The 23,392-nt window shown below is 48.4% G+C and overlaps 1 protein-coding gene across 1 annotated transcript in view; it reads left to right on the top strand.

Annotated features, from left to right (window-relative positions):
- The window catches only part of SMAD3 (SMAD family member 3), a 134,087-nt gene that overhangs the window by 96,868 nt on the left and 13,827 nt on the right, over positions 1-23,392 (top strand). The window contains exons 2-5 of the mRNA XM_064267373.1: positions 10,845-11,038; positions 11,203-11,334; positions 13,457-13,531; positions 17,552-17,602. Of these exons, the coding sequence (XP_064123443.1) occupies positions 10,845-11,038; positions 11,203-11,334; positions 13,457-13,531; positions 17,552-17,602 (452 nt within the window). The remainder of the gene's footprint in view (positions 1-10,844; positions 11,039-11,202; positions 11,335-13,456; positions 13,532-17,551; positions 17,603-23,392) is intronic.

The raw sequence follows: 23,392 nt of genomic DNA, 5'->3' as shown, positions 1-23,392 counted from the left end.
CACCCTTAAAATTCAGCAGCATAAAATAACCATTTTAGTTGATACCCACTCATGCTTTTGTGGCTCACCTGGGCTTGACTCCTTGATGCAGGTCCGGCTCAAGTCTTTTGCGTGTGCATTCATTCTGCAGCACAGGTTAGGGGCAACAGCTGCCTGGGAGAAGCTCTTCTCATGGCAATGACAGAGGTGCAAGAGGGCAAGCAGAAACACATGATGGCACTCTCTCTCTCTTCAGCCCACATTCTATTGGCCAAAGCAAGCCAACAGAGTAATCCAAAGTCAGGGGACAGGGAGGTACTCTATACCCATGGTGGGAGGAGCAGCAAAGCCACATGGCAGAGGGTATGGATACAGGGAGGGGTGACGGACTGATTTCACTAATTCAACCTGTCACAGCCATGAAGTGACCAACACAGGCTTGGCACATAATGGTGGTAATTTCTGGCCACTACTGTTATTTTTATTAGTAGACAAGCCAAAAAAAAAAGAAAGCCTGTCTCTTGAGTCTAAGAAGCTTAATATTGAGAGAGTAATAAAATCAGTTTCAACTGAAACATGTTACGGTTAACATATTTTTGTTCGCTTCTTTATCCCAGGTAACTCATACTGTGCCCGGAATATGGTAGGTGCTTAGTGGTCCATCTCACTGGTAGTGATGTATTATGAGATAACAGGAAAAGCACTGGTTACACCTCGCCCCATTTTTTAGCACTGATCTGGGTTTGAATTCACACTTTACCCTTTACAAGCGTTATGACCTTGGGCAAGTCCCTTAAAATCCTGTGAACCAGGGAGGGCAGGGTCTCCTGGGGCTTTGCTCATTTCTGCATTCTTACGTGTAGCAGCATGCCTGGCAAATAGTCTGTGCTGAATAGATCTTGGCATCTTTTTGGAACTTAACAGCTCCGTTCCGAACCTTCTCCTCTAACCTCTGTGCCCAAATCCACCACCAGTATTTCATATCAGCCCCCAGATGACTGTGGGTGGCTGATCACTGGTAGCAGAGGGAGTGAGTGGCGTTTGGCATGAGGTGGGCCCAGAACCCTTCCTCTCCTCCCGGGGAGGCTCTGGCAGGCTCTCCTTTGACCATCGGCTTTGGACTCTGGCAAGTCCACATCCTTGGCTGTGGCCCCCACCACCATTTTGGGACACTTTACAGGTCCCACTTGGAGCCAATGGGAGGAAACCTTAACTTCCTACCACAGGAAATGGTCCGGCGGGTGAAGAGTATTTTTAAGGATTAAAACCGTCTGTCAAAGGAACTTGAGGGAATTGCTGAAGGAAGACTTTTTTGGGGGTCTCATCAGGAAGCCACTGCATATAGGAAGAGATCTCAGTCATAAATGAGCAGGAGGCCCACAGGCAGGTCCCTGGGATTTTTCTCTTAGCCCAGCAGCTGGTCTTGGGCTAGGAGGAAGGGCTGGGTCAAGGAGAAGAGTGGGTCATAAATAGACCCTTTTCTGTAGCTAAGCATGTTTATGGTGACATCAGCCCAGAATTAAGACTTATTTATTGGATTTACTTAAAACAGGCCTGGTGCCCTGCAGGCTTGGGAGGGTGTGTACCAGACACATCGGCTAAATTAAATCTAGCAGCTAAAATTCCCATCTCACTATTATTTTGGTAAACAGTGGTGTGTGTTTTGAGTGGGACATGGGGAGGAAGAAGGAATAAAACCATGGCTGGCTCTCGGCAGCTTCGAATCTGAACCAAGAGGAATCGTCACTGACACAGAAGAAGTAGTGAATGAGATCCCCTCCCTGCTGTGAGTTTGGGAGTTGTATGGCCCAGATCGACTCGAGGGCACTGGGTCTGGGGTTTATGGCCCAGGAGCAGGGGCATGGGCCTGATGGTTTCTAGAAAATACTGTGACATCAGATGGCAGTCATGGGCCACAGACTGAAGGGCAAGAGTGTCCCTGTCTTCTGCCTTCAGAGCACCAAGCCCAGCAGGGGCAGCAGGACCCAGACTCACAGCCAGGAGAGCTGGGCTGTAGCTGTAGCCTTGCTGCAGACTGCTGTATGAGCCTGGGATGGGAGCTTTGGAGCTTTATCCCTCAGCTCACTGGGTTCTCATCAGAGAGGCGCGACCATTACAAGGCTTGCCTTATTACTGCAGCACTATGGTAGGGATGGAGCCCTGGTGGCACAGTGGTTAAGAATTCCGCTGCTAACCAAAAAGGTTGGCAGTTTGAATCCATCAGCTGCTCCTTGGAAACTCTATAGGGCAGTTCTGCTCTGTCCTCTAGGGTTGCTATGAGTCAGAATCGACTCGTTGGCAGTGGGTTTGGTTTTGGGTTTTGGTGGTAGGGATGATCTGAGACAAGGGATGCAGATGCCTTGTAAAAATGAAAAGCACCAGACATGAGGCCTTATTGTGGCCCACCTGTCGGTGGACACAGACATGGAAGTAGGGGAAGGCACAGGTGTTTTTGAAGCACCTACTGTGTACCTTACTTTACCAGGCACTGTCATGGTATTGGAGATAGTGACAGTTACACAATAACAATGACAGTAGATTGCTGCCATTTATTGAGTTCTTACTATGTGCCAGGGGCTTCTGCTCAGAGTATCATTTAGTCCTCCCAGTAATCCAGTGAGGGGGCTTATATTTCAGATGAAAAAAATTAAGACATTAAGTGATTTGCTCAAGGTTATGCAAGTAATAGGAGTCCCTGAGTAGCGAAAACAGGTAAGTACTCAACTACTAGCCAAAAGGTTGGTGGTTCAGATGCACCCAGGGGCACCTCAGAAGACAGGCCTGGTGATCTACTTCTGGAAAATCACAGCCTTGCAGACCCTATGGAGCAGTTCTGCTTTGCACACACTGGGTTGCCATGAGTCGGAGCTGACTCAATGGCAGCCAAGAACAACATGAAGTTAGCATCAGAAGGAAGGTCTGGCGATCTTCCAAAAAATCAGTCATCGAAAACTCTCACGGAGCATAGTTCTACTCTGACATATATGGGGTCGCCATGAGTCAGAATCCACTTCGCAGCAATGGGTTTTTGCAGTTAACAAGCACAGAGTCAGGATGTGAGTCTAGATTTAGCCAAGTTCAAAGCCCTTGCCTCCTTATTTTATTTTTTAATCGAGGTATAGTTGGCATACGATTAACATATACATATTTAAAGTATATAATTTGATAACTTTTGACATACTTATGTACATATATACACACATACATACATACACACACGTGTATAAACGTGTAAAACCACCACTGCAATCGAGATAATAAACATATCCACTATCCCCAAAAGTCCTTGTGCCCCTTGGTAATCCCTCACTCCCCCTTCTCTCCCCCTGCCCGCCTCTCGCCCCCAGTCTCCAGGCAACCACTGGTCTGCTTTCTGTCAGTATAAATTAGTTTGTGTTTTACTTTACTTTAAATTACTCCATAATTTTACATAAATGGAATCATGTCTGGCTTCTTTCGTTCAACATCATCGTTTTGAGATGTGTCTGTGCTGTTGGGTGTATCAATAAGTCATTCTTTTTTATTGCTGGGTGGTATTCCATTGTATGGCTCTATCACAGTTTACCCGTTCACCTATTGATGAACGGTGGGTTACTTAACGTTTGGGACTATTCCTAAGAAAGCTGTGATGAACATTTATGCATAAGTCTTTGCACGAACATATGCTCGCATTTCTGCTGAGTACGTATTTAGGAGTGGAACAGATGGGTCATATAATGGCTGTACGTTTTTAACTTTTTGATAAACTGCCAAACTATTTTCAAAAGTATTTGTACCATCTTACATTCCCACCAGCGGTGTATGAGAGTTGAGTTGTTCTCTGTCCTTGCTAACCCATGGTTAGGAGTGGAACAGATGGGTCATATAATGGCTGTATGTTTTTAACTTTTTGATAAACTGCCAAACTATTTTCAAAAGTATTTGTACCATCTTACATTCCCACCAGCGGTGTATGAGAGTTGAGTTGTTCTCTGTCCTTGCTAACCCATGGTATGTTTAATCTTTAAATTTTAACCATGCCAGTACGTAATGGCATAGTGGTATCTCATTGAAGTTTTAATTTACAATTCCCTAACGGCTAATAATGTTGAGCATCTTTTTCCGCTTTATTTGCCATCTCTGTATCTTTTCCTGTAATACCTGCTCAAACCCTTTGTTTTTATTTGTTTTGGGTTGTTTTCCTAATATTGAGTTTTAGGAGTTCTTTATGTTTTTGGAAAACAAATTATCAGATATATACTTTGCAAATATTTTCTCCTAGTCTGTGGCTTATCTTTTCATTCTCTTAACAGTGTCTTTCAAAGACCAGAAGTTTAAACTTGGAAGAAATCTAACTTATCAACTTTATAGGTTATGTTTTTCTGGTGGTTTTACCTAAGAAATCTTTGCCTAGCCCAGGTTCACAAAGATTTTCTCCTGTGTTTTCCTCTGTAAGTTTTATAGTGTAAGGTTTTACATTTAGTTCTATGACCCATTTTCAATTAATTTTTATATAAGATATGAAGTATAGATTAAAGCTTTTTTTTTAATATGGATACCCAGTTGTTCTTGCACCATTTGTTGAAAAGACCATCCTTTCTTCCTGAAATTGTCTTTGTATCTGTCAGAAATCAGTTGCTGATATATGTGTGGATCTATTTCTGGACTCTCTCTCTTGTTCTGTTGGTCCGTGTGTCAGTCTTTATGCCATTACCACCCTGTCTCAGTTACTGTAGCTCCTTTGTGTTTTAAATTTTTAATTATTATCAAAATAATGTGTGTATATACTTTAAAAACTCAAGGTGACTTTGGACTTTATTGTCTCTTGAACTTTTTTTTTTAATACTATCCTTATTGTTAATTTCCAAGAGTTCTTTTTTCAATAGTCTGCTAGTTTTGCTATTTTAGGAATACAGTATTTTCTCTTATCTCTCTGAGAATAGCGTTTTGTTTTGTTTGGAAGTTTTCTTCTGCTCCCTGCATTGTCTCCTCCTCTCCCCATTCTCTTTTGCCCTCCTCCTAATTCCCCATACCCTTTGTTCCCCCCTCCCCTCTCCATTTACCCCTTCCTCTTCCCTTTATCCCCCCTCCTTCTTTGCCTGAAATTTTCTACTGCATCATAAGTCTTCCACTAGATAGCCAAGTGCTTCAGGCTTTGAAAGGAAATAGCCCATGCCACATAGAAAGGATGGGATGAGGAATCAGGAAACTGAGGTTTTCTGCCTATGGAAGTAATAAGCCTTCTGTCCTTCTTCACTACTTCCTTGTCTCTCACCTTCCCATCCCTCTACTACAAAACCTGTAACGACCACATCACAACTCCACCTCATACCTAGACTTTGGCTTCAACCACCCACATCCTGCCAGAGCTCCAGGTTCATCGTGACTTCCCTTTTTCCCTTGCAGACTCCCAAGCAGGTGTGAGGCCCTGGGTCTTCCTGGACCTCTGTTGGATAAGGTGCCTGGCTGGTTGTATTTCCGTTCTGAATCTGAGGGCCGTGTGTGAGCATCCCTCTCTACCAGGGGGTGTGCCCAGAGCCTCACGCCCACTCCGAGCATCCTGCTCCATTCGCTTCCTGAAGGCTTAAGTCTTGCTCCAGGACTGAACAGAACCAGGCCTTTCACCCACCCTCTTGACTGTCTGCCCTGTGGAAACTGAGACCCTTCTCTTGTGTGTCTGCCACCATACCACACCACGTCCTTCCACTCCGATTTATCACCCAGGCTGAGGGCTTCCTCCACAGCTCCAGTCCTTCTTGTCGCTGGCCTGAGCCTTTCCCCAGGGCATCCTGGGCAGGCTCAGACATTCAAGGGACCATTGGCCTCCCCCTGCAGAGGCAGCTACAGATGTCCAGCTGGCCCTTTGTTGGGGCTTTTGTCTGAAGAACACTGAAGAACAAATGTGTCACTTCCCTAATCTGTGAGCACTCAGCGGCTTTGCAAGGGTATGGGAACAACTGAATAATTCTCTTATACTCTCTCTTCACCACTTCCCACTCTCCCTTGCTCTCCTCTGAAACCCTGTCACTCACCCCATTTGTGCAAGGCGAGGTTGGAGAGTGGCTGCTGTAATTTAGGATAACTCTCATCTGTGTGGGGTTTTACAAAGCACTTTCACATGTATAAATGGCCACAGAACTTCTGAGGTCAGCAGAGTGGCAGAATTCCCCATTTCACAGATGAGGTAACTGAGGGCCCTAGAGACCACATGACTTACCCAGCACATCACAGCCAGGAGAGGGCAGAACCACAGCTTAACCCGAGGTCTTATGACTCTAGACCGGCAGTCTTCCTTTTACACTTCAAGAACAAGTCCCAGGCTGTCCTTAGCCCTCTCTTGTTCTGCCTAGTAATTAGTGTTTTTTTAGCTTTAGGGGTTCCTTGGTCTGGGGCCCCACGGGAAGGAGGTAATTACATCCTTTGAGATGCCCTTAGTCAGCAGCTCCCAGTAGGTCCCTGTGACCAAGCCCAGCTCTGACCTTTGTCTGTCCTTCCTTTCTGCCAGGCCAGTATCTTAGAGCGTTTGATCAGATTTCTCTGTTTCTCTCTCTCTGGTTGATGCATCTGGTAGCATCCAACTTGCACCTCACGGACTACCCGTGAATTCTGTTTCTTCAGACAGATGGGTGCCCTTAGTCGTCATCTTATATCCAGTCTCTCTCTCTGCTTCAATCACTCTGGTCTCCATTCAGTTCCTCCTACCTTACCATGCTCCCTGCCCTCCACAGGGCCTTTGCACACACAGTTTCCTCTACTTGAAATGCCCTTCTCCCACACCCCTCTCAAACTCAATCATCACTTCCTCGGAGATGCCTCGTCCAACTCGTTAGCAAAGTGAGGTCCCCATGGTCATATAATCCTAAGTTTCCTGTACTTTTTCTTTGGGACCCTTTCATTGTCAGTAATTCTTTGATTATTTAATGAATGTCATTCTAGACTGTAAGGTCTATGTGAGCAGGGACCAGGTCTGTTTCCCTCACCACTATATCCTTAATGCTGCACATAATAGGTGCTCATAAAATATATGCTAAATAAATTAACATACCCATGGATTTACAGATGAATAGAATTTCTGCACCTTTCTAAAACTGGACATCATCTTAAATTTCATGTCCTTCAGAAGCCTCCCTACCTTACTCTTAGCTGGCAATGCTTTCTGCCACTCCTGAGCATCTCAGCTGTCATGGCCTATGGAGCTGCTCAAACTTGATTGTTGTGCTAACCATCTTATAAATATGAAGATTCTGAGTGAGTAGGTTGGGTGGGGTCTGAGATCCTATATTTTTAATAAGCTTCCATGTGTTGCCCATGCTGCTGGTCCAGGGACCACACTTTGAGAAGGAATAGCATGAGTCTGTACTACTTTCATGGCCCTTGTATTACAGAAATGAGGTAGTAGGTAGGAAGGAAATCAGACTAGGAGTCTCTAGTAGGAAGGAAATTAGACCTGGGTCTCCCCTTAGGCTTGCCACTTAGAACTTTGTGGTCTTGGCCAAGTCACTGAACCCCCGAGCCTCAGTTTCCTCATCTGTAAAATGGCCTGATAACTTTTGTCTATCTCTCAGCATGACTGTAAGAGTCAAAAGAGAAAACTACCATGAAAGAGCTGTGAGAATCTGAAGTGCTGTATAAACTAGAGCAGTTATTGTTATTCCTGGTAACTGTTGCTTCACTTTGAATATCCTGTTTACCTAATTGGATTATATGCTCCTTGAGGGCCGGCATCCTTACTCAGTTAGTTCATGGTCATGGAAATAGAAAGACGAGAAAGGCAGGATCCATACCGTCTAGGAACATACCTGTTATATAAGGGAGAAGACCCACACAGGATTCTCTATTGCACTGTTCCGGTAACTATGCCACATACCACTCCAAAACTTTGTAAATAAAAATATTTAGTAGCTTATGAATTCCATGGATCAGGAATTTGGATAGAGCGTAGCATGGATGGCTGGTCTTTGCTCCATGATGCCTGGAGCCTTGGCTAGGAATACTCAAAGACTCAGGAGGACTCAATAGTTGGGGACTGAAATCATCTGAAGACTTGCCCTTTCTCTCCATGTCTGGTGATTAATGCTGACTGTCAGCTAGGATCTCAGCTGGGCCTCTCAGCCAGAGCACCTGTATGTGGCCTGTCCATGTGGGTGGTTGGGCTTCCTTATGGCATGGTGGCTGGGTTCCAAGAGGGAGCATTTCAAAGCGAACGAGTGGAAGTGCGTGATAGTTTTATGATCTAGCCTTGCAAATCACACAGTATCACTTTTACCATACTCTGTTGCTCAGGGTCCACAGAGATCCACGCGGGTTCAAGGAAAGATGACGTAGACCTACCACTCGAGAGGAGTGTTGAGAAGAAGAGCAGGTGGGATGGGAGATAGTGTCGTGACCGTCTTTGGAAAATAGAATCCACCACATGGCTTGGTGTTATAGACAATAAGTATGTATTGTTCAGATAAGAACTTGCCTTTTGGCTCTACAAAAAAGGCAATCCTCATTCATGGATTCCATATTTACAGTTTGTGTACTTGATAAAATTTATTTGTAACCCCCAAATCAGTACTTGTGATGCTTTCACGGTCTTCCATAGATCTGTGTGCATGCACAGGGTGGCAAGAAACTTGAGTTACCAGGCAACTTTCATGTGCCCAGCTGAGGTTGAACAAGGCTAGATTAGTAGTCACTAATTCACTCTTTTTGGCAACTTTATACGCCATAACTACCACAAACCCAAAAACCCAGTGCCGTCAAAAGTCGATTCCGACTCATAGCAACCCTATAGGACAGAGTAGAACTGCCCCATAGAGTTTCCAAGGAGTGCCTGGTGGATTTGAACTGTCAACCCTTTGGTTAGCAGCCGTAGCACTTAACCACTACGCCACCAGGGTTTCCATAACTACCACAGACCCACAGAGAAAAACTAGAAATGTGGTATAACTACCACAGATGTGAATTGACTATATATAAAATACTGTGTATGTGTAATAGATAATATAAAACCACATTTCTAGTTTTTCTCTGTGGGTCACACATTTTACCTGAAGCATCAGTCTTGGAGGTGATCCTGTGGGGTACCTAGACAGGAAAAGAAATAGGCCAAGACTTGTGGTATGTTTTCACATAGCTGCCAGGAAATAACTTGATAGGCCAGCTTTGTAACCCTTGGCCATCCCTTCTCTTCTACAGCTTTATGGCTCTGAGACCTCGTACAAGTTACTGAGCCTTAATTTCCTCATAAATGAGGATAATTGTATTATCGTATTAAATGGGAAAATGCGTCACACAGTAACTGGTGCCTTACCAACTCTCAATAAACAGGCCTTTTTCCCTCTTCAGCCCCTTCCCTCTCTCTAGATCCTTGGTGGGTTTTAGCCCTCAAGCCTGGGAGGGAGAAGCAGCCTTCTCCAGACCTCCCAGCCACTGAGTGGCATCTGGTCACCTCTCATTCCAGGCTGTGCTTCGAGGATTGGATTTTGATGTTGTAACAGTTTTTACAGTGAGAACAGAATCATTCATTGTCTTGCTTTAAAGCTGCCATCTTTGTGTGTGTGTGTGTGAGGAGGTGGAGGTGGCTGGGGGCCATCTGACAGCCCAAGTGGCCTGGCCTGAGAGGTGGGGCACCAGTCACAGCTGCTTGGAGGCCAAATTACCACAGAGAACATTTTTTGCACCAGAACGGGGCACTGGACATTTGCCACGGGGCCAGTTGCGGAACAAACCTTGGTGTGGAGTTGCAACCTCTGTTCCTGCCCACTGCAGGCCATTGCCTTTAGACTTCAGCTCTAGGAAGATAAGTGTGAACGGTTACACCTTGGTCAACCTGCAGACAGCCCTCAAACTGAAAGGAACCCTTGAAAGGTCTATAACCGTAAAACCGTAACCCGTTGTCCTCAAATCAATTCCGACTCATAGCGACCCTATCGGACAGAATAAAACTGGCCCATACAGTTTCTAAAGAGCACCTGGGGGACTTGAACTACGAATCTTTCCGTTAGCAGCCATAGCTCTTGACTGCTACGCCGCCAGGGTTTCCTGACAGGCCTATAGTGCAGACTTTTTAATTCCCTTGAAACTTCCCCCTTTCCCTCCCTGCTTCACCACAAATAACAACTAAAAAAGAGGGTTTTTTATTTGTTTCTAATGTGTGAGCTATCTTGGGGGAGGAACTGGATGAACATTGATTAAGAGCAATTAGAGATGGCTGTGTGCTTAAGGGAGCCCTGGTGGTATAGTGGTTAAGAGCTGTGGCTGCTAACCAAAAGGTTGGCAGTTCAAATCCACAGCTGCTCCTTGGAAGCCCTATAGGGCAGTTCTGCTCTGTCCTGTAGAGTCACTAAGAGTTGGAATCAACTCGATGGTGTAGCGGGTTTGGTTTTCAGTTTGGTGTGCTTAATGTGTATTTTGTCGCCCTTCATAGCATCCCTGTGGTCTTTACTTCCGTGGCTAAAAAACTCTCTAATTTTTCTTGCTTGGTCCCCTCAGCTGGTCCTATCTCCCTTCACACTTCTGCCTGGGCTGGGATCAGATGAGTGGCTCGGGGACCTTTTCCAAGCAAGATTAAGTGCCGTCCCTTTCACAGGGTGTGCTGCTCTTTGGAGGAGCAGGGGTGGTTTGGAGAACTCCCTCGCCCTGGGGTCTGGGGGGTTCAAGGCCCAGTCTGTCAGCCCAGCCGCAGGAGGCCCTCTTGCTTCCTTGGTGGGCCTCTGTTTTCTTCTGGGATCCCTTCCAGCACTAACAGTGATTCTCTGGTGTCCTAGACCTCCATGTCTGAGAGAAATGAGGGGAGGGGAATGCTTTCTGAGCCTCTGCCAGCAAACTCACAGGCAGGGCCTCAGAGAAGGCAAGCCAGACTCACTCTGCTGTCTCTTTTTGCCCCTCTATCCTCGCAGGTCCTTGGATGGCCGGCTGCAGGTGTCCCATCGGAAGGGGCTCCCCCATGTCATCTACTGCCGCCTGTGGCGATGGCCGGACCTGCACAGCCACCACGAGCTGCGAGCCATGGAGCTGTGTGAGTTCGCCTTCAACATGAAGAAGGACGAGGTCTGCGTGAATCCCTACCACTATCAGAGAGTAGAGACCCCAGGTACACCTCCTGTCGGCCAAGGGATTATTGTGCCCCCTGCCCCCCGCCGGCACCCTTTGCCCTCCTCCTAGCAGAAGGGGGGCTGTGGTGCATTTTTGGGGTGCAGGGCCATTGGTGCCAGCTGGGCATCAGCGCTGACCGCCTCTGCTTTTTCTCCTGGGCAGTTCTACCTCCTGTGTTAGTGCCGCGCCACACAGAGATCCCGGCCGAGTTCCCCCCGCTGGATGACTACAGCCATTCCATCCCCGAAAACACTAACTTCCCTGCGGGCATCGAGCCCCAGAGCAATATTCCAGGTATGCACATGCGCAGCGCGGCTCTGCCCACCTGAGAGGTGAGGGGTGGCGCCACAGCCCGACAGTGCCCCCCTGCCGGCTCCCCTGCACCCCACCGGCTCACCCCATGTCTGCGCACAGCCAGGCCCCGGGGCCCTGACTCAGAACCACATCCCTGTTGGGAGAGGACCCGTGGCCTCAGCTCCTCGCTGGCTAATGATGCTTTTCTTGGCACGGAGGAGTGGCGTGACCCTTCCGCCCGGCCTCAGCACAATCATTTATTTTGGAAGCGGAAATAGGGACGCTGTTTCTCTCGGGGTCTGGTGCTGATGTTCAGGCAGGATCCCCGACAGTCTCGGGCCTGCAGGGGTGGCGGCGAGCCTGAGAGGCCAGGGTGAGCTGGGGGCCGGGCAGGGTGCCGGGCGAGCCCTGTAAGTAAGCCTGGGGCGGGTCTTTTCGCTGGCTAGGGCGGTCTTACTTCAGGCCCTGGTGACAGGTTACAATCTGGGTGGGGGCTGAGGCTGAATTCAAGAGTCTTTACTCTGCAAAGGTAAGTGTCTAAAAGTTTTCGGAAGCCCGTCATTTACATGCAAATAGTGTGTGACTCTCCCCATTCTCCCCAGTCTTGGGGAACTCTGCTTGACAGCGCTTGGGCTGGGGCATAATCACGACGCTGCATTCCTTTTAGCGTGCTCTAACTTGGCCAGGACTTTAACCCTGCGTTAGTTTACTGTGCTGAGGTTGGGCTTAAAGCAAGTGGCCTGTGAGCTGGGTCAAAGCTTCAGGGAGAAGCGGGCTGGGCTCATGGCCACACTTCCCTCTCACCGGACTTTTCAGATCCTTCCACAGGTAGTGCCGTTCTCTGGAGGGTAAGTCATCCACTCCTGCACTCACTCAGCAAGACTTAGAATCAGGTTGTGGGTGGAGGGGGCTCAGAGACATAGATCTCACAGTCTCTGCCTGTCATTGAAGGTGCAGCCTAATGGGGAAGCTAAGACGCATCCCCTAAAAAGTCAGCAAATAAGACAGCAGCAGATCTGCAGAGGAGGAGATAGCGGGATCAAGGGGCAGGTTTGAGGTGGGAGCTTCTCCGAGGACAGAGATCAGTGAGGGCAGACTCACTGCAGAAGCATGTCTATGGCACAGCAGGTTGGCATGTGCCCTGGGCGCTACTTGAAGGGCGACACCACCGAGCAGTCTTGGTTAACCATCGCAGTTTCCATGGCCAGCCAGCTGTGAGAGATCAGTCAGCAAGTTAAAACTAATTCTCTCATATTTGAGAGTCTCCATGGGTCAAGGCAGACTGTGTGATCTTGCTCTGCTGAGTATAGGAAGAGAAGAAACTGGAAAAAATAACTTTGAGCCCATCATAGACTAGTTTTCACCAGTGAAAGCAAGGAAGGTGCAGTTGTAATTTTCATGTGGTGCCATAACGGCTTAAGTCAGAGATTAACGAGCTTGACTTGTATTTTTGAGTAATGTTATGGTACAGTTATGTGAAAAATAGGTGTCAGATATTTGGACAGGGTACAGAGGCGTGTATGTGGGAGAGAGGAGAGGCAGAGGGGGGCACTTGCCCCTGGATGCAAGTCCAAGGAAGTGCCAGATGAGGCATGGCAAAACAAATGTGAAAGGTGCCTGACTCAGGCAGCTGGGCAGGACAGGAGTAAGGTGTTTGTCACCAGGATCAACATCTGTTCATCTTGAAATGGGGTGTGGGGGTGGTGGTGCAACTTCGAGATTGCCCCTGGGCACGTGCTACAGCTCTGCAGGGGTACAATTTCCGTGCTTGCCATAGGTGCTATTTTCCGTAGATAAGCCTCTGGAGCTGAGGTAAGTCAGTCCAGAGGTGTTCCCAGGGAAGTTGGAACTTAGTAGACCTGACCTTGAAGGATGGGGAGAGATTAGCCTGGCAGAGGCTCTAGGAACAAGTATTTCTGACTCGGGGAGGTGGGGAGGGTGCAAACAGAGGTGGTTACAATCAGGTGGGGAGCTGAGAGATTGAAGGAATGAGGCGAGCAGAAGGCAGGACCTCATTCTTCCAGCACCCGCCATTGGGATAGCTGCGTGAATGTGCAAGATGTTGTCTCAGACCCCAAGCCATGGAGTCCATTTAATGAACCAGCTTCTTTCTGATTCCCAGAAACCCCACCCCCTGGTTACCTGAGTGAAGATGGAGAAACCAGTGACCACCAGATGAACCACAGCATGGATGCAGGTGAGGGTCACACAGTGTAATCTTCACTGACTGAGTGGCTTGCCCTTTTACCCATCCATCGTCCTTCTATCCTCTCTTCCTCCTTTCCCTTCTTCCCTCCCTCCCTTTTCTTCATTCTATTCCTCTGTCCAGTAGTTACAGAGCAACCACTATGCCAGATACTATGCCAGGTGCTGGGGGTAGAAGAGGAGGCTGTGTTGTTCAGTTTATGGAGGAGACTGACAAGACCACCAGCAGTTACCGTACAGTCTCATCTGCCCTGATGGAAGATGTCACATGGCATCAGGGGCTCAGAGCAGGCTACTTCATCCAGTCTAGGGAGGAAGCACTGGAGTCGGAGCAGTGCTTTGTAGTGTAGGTTTTTCTTGAGCCGAGTCTTGGAGATGTGTAGGTGGTGGTCAAGCCATTTGGGCAGGCAGAGGGTATGCCAGGTAGAGTCATGAGGGCATGGGCAGGAGAACTTGGGCTGGAGCAACTTCTACAAAGGGAGAGAGATGGGAGGGCCCATCACACAGGGCTGGGGAGCCAGGCAGACGAGTTGGCATTTAGCCTGTGGCTGATGGGGAACCACTGCAGGCTCTTAGCAGGATCTGTGCCTTAGCGAGCTGTTGGCTGGCAGTAGGGAGGAAGGTGGGCTGACGGGGGGACCATGGGCTCCATAACTGGTAAGAAGTGTGCTGAAATACTTCAGGTGAGAGGAGAGCCTGGATGTAGGCAAGGTCTTTGCTGATGGTGAGGGAGGACCCCTGAAGCCAACTGTTTTTGTGTGGTGGCCAAATGTGACCCATGTGCTCCTGCCATGAGGGATCCGGCCCATTTCTCTCCAGCCACACCTCCAGATGTTCCCATGTCATTTGTTACGGGACCAAATTGGCGCCAAACCAGCAGCTTCTTGAATTGCACCCCAGCTGCCACATGGGATGTGCTCTGCGTCGTGTGTGGTTGGGTGAGGAGGAGGGAGCCAAGCAGATGTTCCATTCCGATGATGTTGGACATGCCTTGCACACACAGAGCCACATGCTCTTACACATAGCCTGAAAGAGATTGTGTAGTTCCTGAAAGAAGAATGAAAGAGACTCCCATATACATTGTAATCATGGTCAGTTGAAATCTGTCTTGGGCATCGTGGCACTCTTGGGTTTAGCACTCTCCCCCTGGATGAGTGGCCGGCAGTGTGAGCCCATCTGGAATGCATTGAACACCTTCCTGTGTTCGATGCCAGGCGACCGCTGCAAGCTTGCAGCTATTAAATGCTGGCATGGGAAGCAGGCCAGCTAAGCAGCGTCTTTCCAGATGCCGTATTTCTTTTCACTCTTCTTTCTCTCGTCCCGCCTTGCTGCTCTTCATGTTTGCAGAGTGATTATCGTTATAAAAGAAAACAGACCAAAACAGAAGGTCTGTCTACTGGACGGGCAGCCATGTTTCCACTCTCTCAGCTCTCGTTTTTTCTCGCTGCTCTTCCTCCTTTCTGCCCCATTTTCTCTGTCCCCTCTCCCTTCCTCTTTCCTCCCATAAGTATATCTGCAGGGTCCTGCTGTGAACATTAATGGTTTATCTGAAGTGGAGACAGAGCTGTATGGATCCTTGCCAACCCCTGCGGGTGGCAGGGGGTGGGATTCCTCCTATTTATTTTCTGTTCTCCATGCCAAGTTGCCCACTTGAAAACCAGTCCAACTGCTCCAGGGCTTGGTTCCCTGCCAGCCGAGGTGTGGCGGTATCTCAGTCAGGGCTGAAGAATCACCTTGTCCACTGTGTGTCTCCTCTGACACATATATACCCTTCTAGACCAGTGAGAGGGTCCACAGCCTTCCAAAGTCTTCGTGACTTGGGCTACTAAGTAGGAAACCATCATTATTGAGTGACTACTACATAGCAAAGGAGCCCTGGTATTGCGACGGTTAAGTGCTCAGCTGCTAACCAAAAGGTTGGTGGTTACAGCCCACCTGGCGGCTTCACTAGAGAAAGCCATGGCCATCTGCTCCCATAAAGATTATAGCCTGGAAAACCCCATGGGGCAACCCCTCTCTGTCTTATGTGGTGCTATGAGTTGCAACTGACTTGACGGCACCTAACAACAACACCACTACATAGCAGTAGGTCCCTAGGTGGCACAAATGGTTTGCACTCAACTGTTAACCCAAAGGTTGGAGATTTGAACCCACCCAGCAGCACTTTGGAAGAAAGGTTTCACGATCAGCTCCTGTAAAGACTACAGCCAAGAAAACCCTATGGGGCGTATCTGCTGTGTCATGTGAGGTCACCATGAGTTGCAATCATCTCGACGGCAGTGGATTGGTTTTATTCAGTTTTTACTGTGCACCAGGCATAGTGCTATGCATTTTTATGTGCATAATCTTATTTAATTTTCACATATCATCACAGCCATTGCCATTGAGTCAATTCCGACTCATAGCGACCCTGTAAGACCGAGTAGAACTGCCCCATAGGGTTTCCATAGAGTGGCTGGTGGATTCAAACAGCTGACCTTTTGGTTAGCAGACTGAGCTCTTAACCAGTGCACTACCAGGGCTTCATATCATTACATGTAGGATGATGATATCCCCATTTCATATCTGAGGAAAAAAAAAAATTACAAGGCTCAAAGTTAAATGACTATGCTAGTCCCATAACTTAGTGGTGACTGATTCTAAAGCTGTTCCCTCCAGCAATTATTCCAACATGCCCTGAGGGGTTAGGTCTCTTGGGGAAGAAAAAGAAATTCATGACTTATTCCTTGCCCTCAAGGAGGTTACACTGGAGTTGGGGAGAAGAAACAGAGCACCATGAACAGTTCAAGGCAGTCATGCTTGAGGCCAGATACAGGGCCCAGCCAGCAGGGGCTGGCAGGCATCAGGCACTGGAGCTGGTGGAATCAGGAGCGTGACCAACCCGGGTCTCCCCAGACAAACCAGACCTGAGGCTTTGGAGCTGATTCCCACTCATGGCGACCCCATGTGTGTCAGAGTAGAACTGCACCCCATAGGGTTTTCGATGGCTATAACTTTACGGAAGTAGATAGCCACACCTTTTTTTCCCCAACTGGGTGGATTCTAACAACCAACCTTTCCATTAGTAGCGAAGCGCAAACCGTTTACTCCACCCAGGGAGCTAAGCTGAGCCCTGCCAGGGTGTTAATAAATATCTCTCCATAGCCACTTGAGTACCTGGAACAGATGAAGGACAAGGGGATGGTTGCTTTCTGGAAAGCCAGCCACTCGTGTGTATATGTGTGTGTGTGTATATATTTATATATATACATATATACACACATATATATACATATATATATATATTTTTTTTTAAAGGCTGATGCCATGGGATGTTTTTCGGGGGGTGGAAAGTTTAGAAAGGGTGAGAGAGTACAAAGAATTAGGTATATTTGGACTTTTTCCCACGTGCCCAATGATGTCTTACATAGAATGTCAGTCTCTTTGCTGAGTTGCAGGATTTCTCAGGCAGGTTTGTGCTTTTCCTGAAACCCAAAGGAAGGGTGGGAAATTGGTATTTTCAGATGCCTGAGCTGCTGCAGCATCCAGCTGAGAGCCGTGACTGGTGAGGTCTGAACAGCCTCAAGCCCCACCTGTCTGGAGGGCTGGCCTTGGGCTGCCTGGGCCTTTAAGCAGCTGAGAGAGGGGCCTCCCCATTTCCCTTTATTTTCCTGGGAGTGTAGTGAACAGGGCGGGCCTGCGTAGGCTGGAGGAAGAAGGTGTCATCCATCTTAGTTGAGAACTAAGCATCCCCATGCTGTGGGTCTTGGTTAGGATCATCAAACAGCAGGTCCTGGAAGAGACCTCTGAGATCATCCACTCATCATTCATTTCACAGATGAAGAAACTGGGGCCCAGAGAAGGAACTTAAGGGCAACATTATGGGTTAGGCCTTCTTCTGGGTCTCGGAGTCTCCGTCTAGGGTTTACTCTTCCTGTGTTAAGCCACCCCATCTTGATGGACGTGTTCAGTAATTTGGCACTCCAGGCAAAGAGTCTTTTACAAAGTCTCACAACTGTGTCTCATCTTGCAGGTTCTCCAAACCTATCCCCAAATCCGATGTCCCCAGCACACAATAACTTGGGTGAGTATCTCCTTGTCCCTGTGACTGTAACCCTCTCTAGCAGTAGCCCTGGCTGCTGGCCAGTGGTGAGTGGGGGGTTTGCTGAAGGTAAGGCTCTTACCTCTTCCCCCACCAGCGCAGCTCAGCGCCTTTTGGTTACAGCATTTCTGGGGTCACCCACAGAACGAGGAAACCTGAGAACAGTGGTGGCAGGAAAAGTAACCGTATGCTGGGTTTGTATTTCCCCTGGGTGCTGGTTAGACGTGAGTGAATGAAAATCCCCCAAACCTTATGCCCGAGAGAGAGGGTCTGTGGTCAGCGAAGCATACATGTGAGGTTTGATGCAAAGCCACAGCAGCTGTGTAGACTCCAGCCCCCCAACTTGTAGAGACTTGTTCCAAGTACACTTACTTGGATTTTATCTGAGCAGTGCGTCTTAAAATTGTGTCCTTTTTTATTAAAACAGTAACATAAAAGGAATTTCAAAAGAAGGAAATGCCCCATAATCCCACCACCCTAGTATAACTGTTTCTATTTTATCACGTTCCTTCTGATGTTTGTGGGTCAGAGGTCCGCCATACCATCGTAATCATAGTGTAGATCCATTTTTTCCCTTTGCATTATTTGTATATGCGTCTCCATATTTAGATGTCCTGTTTTATCATTTTGAGGTCCCTGGGCGGTGCAGATGGTTTGCGCTCGGCCACTAACCTGAAGTTGTCTGTTCAAACACACCAAGAGGCACGGTGGAAGAAAAGCCTAGTGATCTCCTTCCAAAAAGATTACAGCCAAGAAAACCCTATGGAGCAGTTCTGCTCTCTAACACATGAGAATGAACTCGATGGCACCGGGTTTGGTTTTCTGGTTTATCATTTTGAATTGTCCCAAGGTATTAGAGAGGCTGGACCGTGATCTCCGTAACCACCCCTTGGTGGTTAGAGTCCTGGATCAATTTTTCTGAGATTCTGTCTTATAATCCAGGAGAGTCCCTCAGCCCTCCAGCGTGGGAGAGGTCTCGTCTCGCTCATTCGTGGCTTTGGCACTGAGCTTACCAAAGGCTTAAAAACAAATGGAGAATCTGTTTAGTTTTTATTAAGGGGAGTTTTTTTTTATGTTCTGGTCTGGTACTTTTAGAAAATGTGAGTTTGATTTTGTTTGAGCCTTTATTGCTGGGACTTAGTTTGTGGCTCATGAAGAGACATAGTTACTCCTTGAGCTTGGTGAGTAAGAGTGGATTGGACTGGCTTTTGTTGCCCATTTGCTTCCAGCCCCTGACTGATAGCATTAGATAAAGAAATTCATCCTTACGAATGAATATTGGCAGGTGCTTGAAGCCCTTTTAAAACTGACAGGTGGGCAGCAGGAGATGTGACTGGGGAGATCTGTATTAGCATCTTTGTAAAATAATGTTACTTTGAGTGCTGGGCTCTGCAGCGGGAAGGTCACATTCCTGATGGAAGAGACTCTTTGAGTTATTAAAAACAAACTCTGTAGGTTAGAAGCTATGTTAACACTTGAGAAATTAAAGGCCAGGCTTGTAAACTTGACTTTGAGCTTTTGAGGTTGACTGGTTTAGATTTAATTTCTGAGCCATTTTACCCCACAGTGGCCAAGGCAGTACTTTTAGTCATCAAACCTTAGAGCAGGCACTTGCCGTTGGAACCCCAGAGGTCAACTTGGAGGTGGCAGCTACCCCCACACAGTGGTTTAGACTGAAAGTTGTCCAGTGGAGGGTGTGCTGTGAATTCTCTCTAGACTGTGTGGACAAGGATGACGAGGTGGGTTCTTGAGTTTGAACTCAAGGCAGGGTCCCCACTGGTGCAGTTCTCTGGCAGCACCGCTCTGTCCTTGAGCTGCTCATCCAAGAGATGGAATTCTTAAGTCACTCCTCCCAAAGGAAGGAACAGCTCCCGAGCCTGGCCAGCAGAGAGTGGGGGCCACTTTGTCCTAATCTAGTTACACTTCTGCTGGGAAGATCTGAATCGGGGGATGATTCGGGGAACGAGTCAGTAACCGAGTCAGGGTTAGGACTCACAGTGAGATGCAGACCCTGACAGGCCCGACTTCCTTTCTGCTTGACAAGCCCCTGCACCCCCACCTCCAGCCCATTCACAACCATTGGCTTCATCCCTACCCAGAAAAATCACATAGACTCCTAGTGGATAGCTGGAAGAGGAGAGAAGAGTGATGATGATGGCAAACATTTACTGAACACCTACTTACTATTTGCTGAGTATTGTATTATTCAGAGTGCTTCCTGCATGTTAACTCAGTCTTCGTAATAACCTTATGAGGTGCCGTAGATGTATTGTTGCTAGTTACTGTTGAGTCAATTCTGACTCATGGTGGCCCCACGTGTGCAGAGTAGAACTGCTCCATTGGGTTTTCAAGGTTACAACCTTTCAGAAGCAGGAAGCGTCCGAGGAGCTTCTGGGTGGGTTCGAACTGCCAACCTTTCAGCTCTTGTTTTAACCGTTTGTACCCCGCCTCCCGCCGACCCCGCAGCCACCTTACAAGGTAGTAGTGGTAGAAGGTAATAGTAGTATGGTTTTTCGTGTTACAGATTATGAAATCGAAGGATGGACTGGTTAATTAGCTCATCCCAGGTCACACAGCTGGTAAATAGGGAAGCTGGCTTTGAACTCAGGCCTTTGGGGGGTCCAGAGCACATGTTCCCACCTGCAGCATGACCCTGCCCTGTTGGGTCATTTCAACCAGCTCCTCCCTTTCTCACTCAGAAAAACAAGGCTCAGAGAATGGCATTTGTTAATGTCTAGTTGGGGACAAAAGTCAGGTTGAGGACCGTATGTCCTGTGTGGCCCCTGGGTGGGAGCCATGGCTGCCTGTGTCTTCCTCATACGTTCATTCCACAGACATTTCACTGTGTGCCAGTCCAGGTAGCGGGGGACTTGAAGAAGAATCACAGATCCTGCCATCACTGTGCTTATGACCTTGCTGGGACTACAAATAACCATAAAACAAGAAGTAGGAACAGATGACATGCTCTGAGGGTTCACTTCCACTAGAACACGAATCCAGCCTTCTTGGCTGTCTCCTATGTTTATTCCCTCAGCATGTGCTGATGCTGGGGATGCAGAGCTGGGTGAACACTTGGCATTCACGGCCTGGGGTGGCTGGGGGTGTCCACGTCCAACTGTATTGCGGAGTGCAGGTGCCAAGGGAGCAAGCACAGAGGAGGGCGGACCTGCCATGCCAAGGAGGAACATTCCGGATGTGGTGGGGAAGACCTCAGAGAGGTTGTGACATCTGGGAGCTGGGCATTGGAGGACAAGGGCGATATTGTGAGACAGAGATAGAGGGAAGGACGTTGCAGATGGAAGGAACGATATGAAAGGGCAAGGCGTGCTCTAAGGACAGCTGGCATTGTGGTGGCAGCGGGCAGGTTCTGCCCAGCTGCAATGAGATGTCAGAGGAAACCCCTGCAGGGAGAGGAGGGGACCAAAGTCAGTCAGCAATGGGCTGAAGGGCAAATGAAAGGTGGGGACGTGGGGGCAGCCTGTGCGTTTCTTCTTCGCAGCCAGGATGTCCCACGCTGGTGGGACAGAATCAGGTACACAGTGAGCGCTTCCTAGAAGAAGATGGGGGAGTTGCCTCAGGACATTTGATGATTTCTTTATAAGAAGTTATTTTGAAATTATCATAGGAAAAGGTATAAAGCATAAGACATACGCTCCTTCTTTTACTTCCTCCCTCCTTCAAGCCTTTGCCCTGGGGCTGAGGCTTGGGAAGGTTGTGCTTCCTGTCACAAAAAAGTGACTCCAGGAGCAGTGACTCGGGAGGTCCCCCAGATGTGTGGTTGAGACTCAGCCCAGCACCTGGCCCAAAGCAGGCTCTCGGGGGACCCCCCAGGCTTTGTTTTGCAGAGAAGGGGATATGAGCAGGTGACGTTCCTGTTATTACACAGTGTGCTGGGTGACTCACCTGGAATTTCCTAAGCAGTTAAGTCAGGGATTGTGGCAAGTGGAGGGGGAGGAGAAGAAGGTGGGGGGAAAGGAAAAGATAACGAGCTGGATCCTGCTGGATGAGTAAGTTGTTCCTGCTTTAAAGTGAGGCATTTAGGGAGAGGCCTTGAGTGAAGAAAGTAAGGTACTGGTGAGTGGCCCAGAGCAGCAGTTGAGCTGGAGTTTAAAGAGGTGATGCATTTCCCAGAGTGCTTGGGGGCAGGTGTGGCTTCTTCTCCTGCCAGGAGAGAGAGGTGGGCTGCAGGGCAGTCATAAAACCCCTGCCCTCGAAGACAGGCCAGGGGTCCAGGTCCCAGGCCCTCCCCATTCCAGGTATCTTCATGCTGCTACACAAGGCTGTTTCCCAAGGCCTCCGCCAGCTCTAATCATCCGTAAGCTTGTGCAACATCAGGATGTCAGCTGCTGGGTGCTTTCATATACACAAGGGTCCTGCTCTTAGAATTTGTCCCTTTTGTTGGGTTGCAGGCAACTGGTTCTAGGCAGCAAGAGCATGGGGTGCATTCTGGGCAGAACTTAGTTGGAGGCTTTGATCCTTTTGAGATAGGTTGGAATTAGTCCCCCTGATGCTGGGGACGGAGCTGGGTTTAGACCTGCAGGGAACTAACACTCTGGTGCAGGAGACCCGGGTACACAGGTGCCTGGGACACCAGAGGCTGGTCCTGCGTGGAGGTGGCGGGGAGGCTTCCTGGCTGCACTAGAGAGCGCATTGAGTGAACGCATGTACAGGGTGGTGGGGGAGGCATTCCAGATGGCGGGAACAGCAAGGACAAAGATGTGGCAGAGTGAAAGGACATGGGAATTGGAGCGTGGAGGTGGAGCTGCTTTTTCCAGACAAGGAGGGCCCAGCCCAAGCCAGGCCAATTTACGTTCTGACCTTTAGCCTTGTAGCTTGTGGTGCATCTGGCCTTTGCCCATTCCCTGCTTTCGATTTCTAGTAGAAAGTTAATTCCTCCCCCTCGCTGGCCTCCCCCCTTTCCCTTTACCAAATTTGGATCTCTTGCACATGTTTTTAATAGGCGTCCCCTAATCCAAGTGTTTCCTTCTGGGTTTTATTCTGTTTTCTTTTCCTTAAACAAAACAGTCAGTCTATGCCAGCTTGGAACGGGGCTCAAAACTGCAGCCAGTCAGTGCGTTAGGCTAGCAGGGGGCCAGCCATGAATTAAGTGCCCCATGCCACTTGAGAATCTGGCCACCACCGCACGGGTGGGGGCGGGGGCCCAGAACGGCCAAGCTGGAGGTTCCTGAGGCGAACAGCTTTGCTGGAAGGAGACAGATGAACACAGACACACGCATCTGACTAGGAGGAGGGCTGTTTAAAGGGGAGGTCTTGGATACGTGCCATCGTCCACCATCTCAGGTGTGCAAGTCCTTCAGGCTGTAGAGTTGTCCTCCCAGAGGACCTTTTGATGGTTTGTCTGCAGGTCCATTTTAAGAAGCAGCCTTATGTAAAATTGCTCCTGCATCCGTTGTAAAACTCTTGAAACCAGGGCAGGCAGTGGGCCTGCCTGCTTGCCTGTGAGTGCGCGTTCTCTCTTTTTTTTATTCTTTTTTGCTTTTCTGCCTGCCTGCCTGCTTGCCTGCTTTCTTCCATCCCTTTCTTTTCTTTCTTTCCTCCTTCCTTCCTTCCTTTTGGTGGGGGTGGGGGGGTTCCCCGAGAGATTTCTCCTAAAGATTTAGTGCCAGGACAAGCTTTGTTTCCCGGGAGAACTAGTAAGCACTGTCCATTCACAAACCAAAGCCATGTAGCATATTATGTTCCCTTTTTGCCTTGTCTGCTAGGAGGCTCAGAGCCAAGTTGGGTGTCCTTTTAGTAGCTATAGTCTCTCAG

Source organism: Loxodonta africana, chromosome 13 (genome assembly GCF_030014295.1).
Source record: "Loxodonta africana isolate mLoxAfr1 chromosome 13, mLoxAfr1.hap2, whole genome shotgun sequence".
NCBI lineage: Eukaryota > Metazoa > Chordata > Mammalia > Proboscidea > Elephantidae > Loxodonta > Loxodonta africana.
The sequence above is the reverse complement of the archived record's forward strand: the minus strand, read 5'-3'. Positions and strand labels throughout refer to the sequence as shown.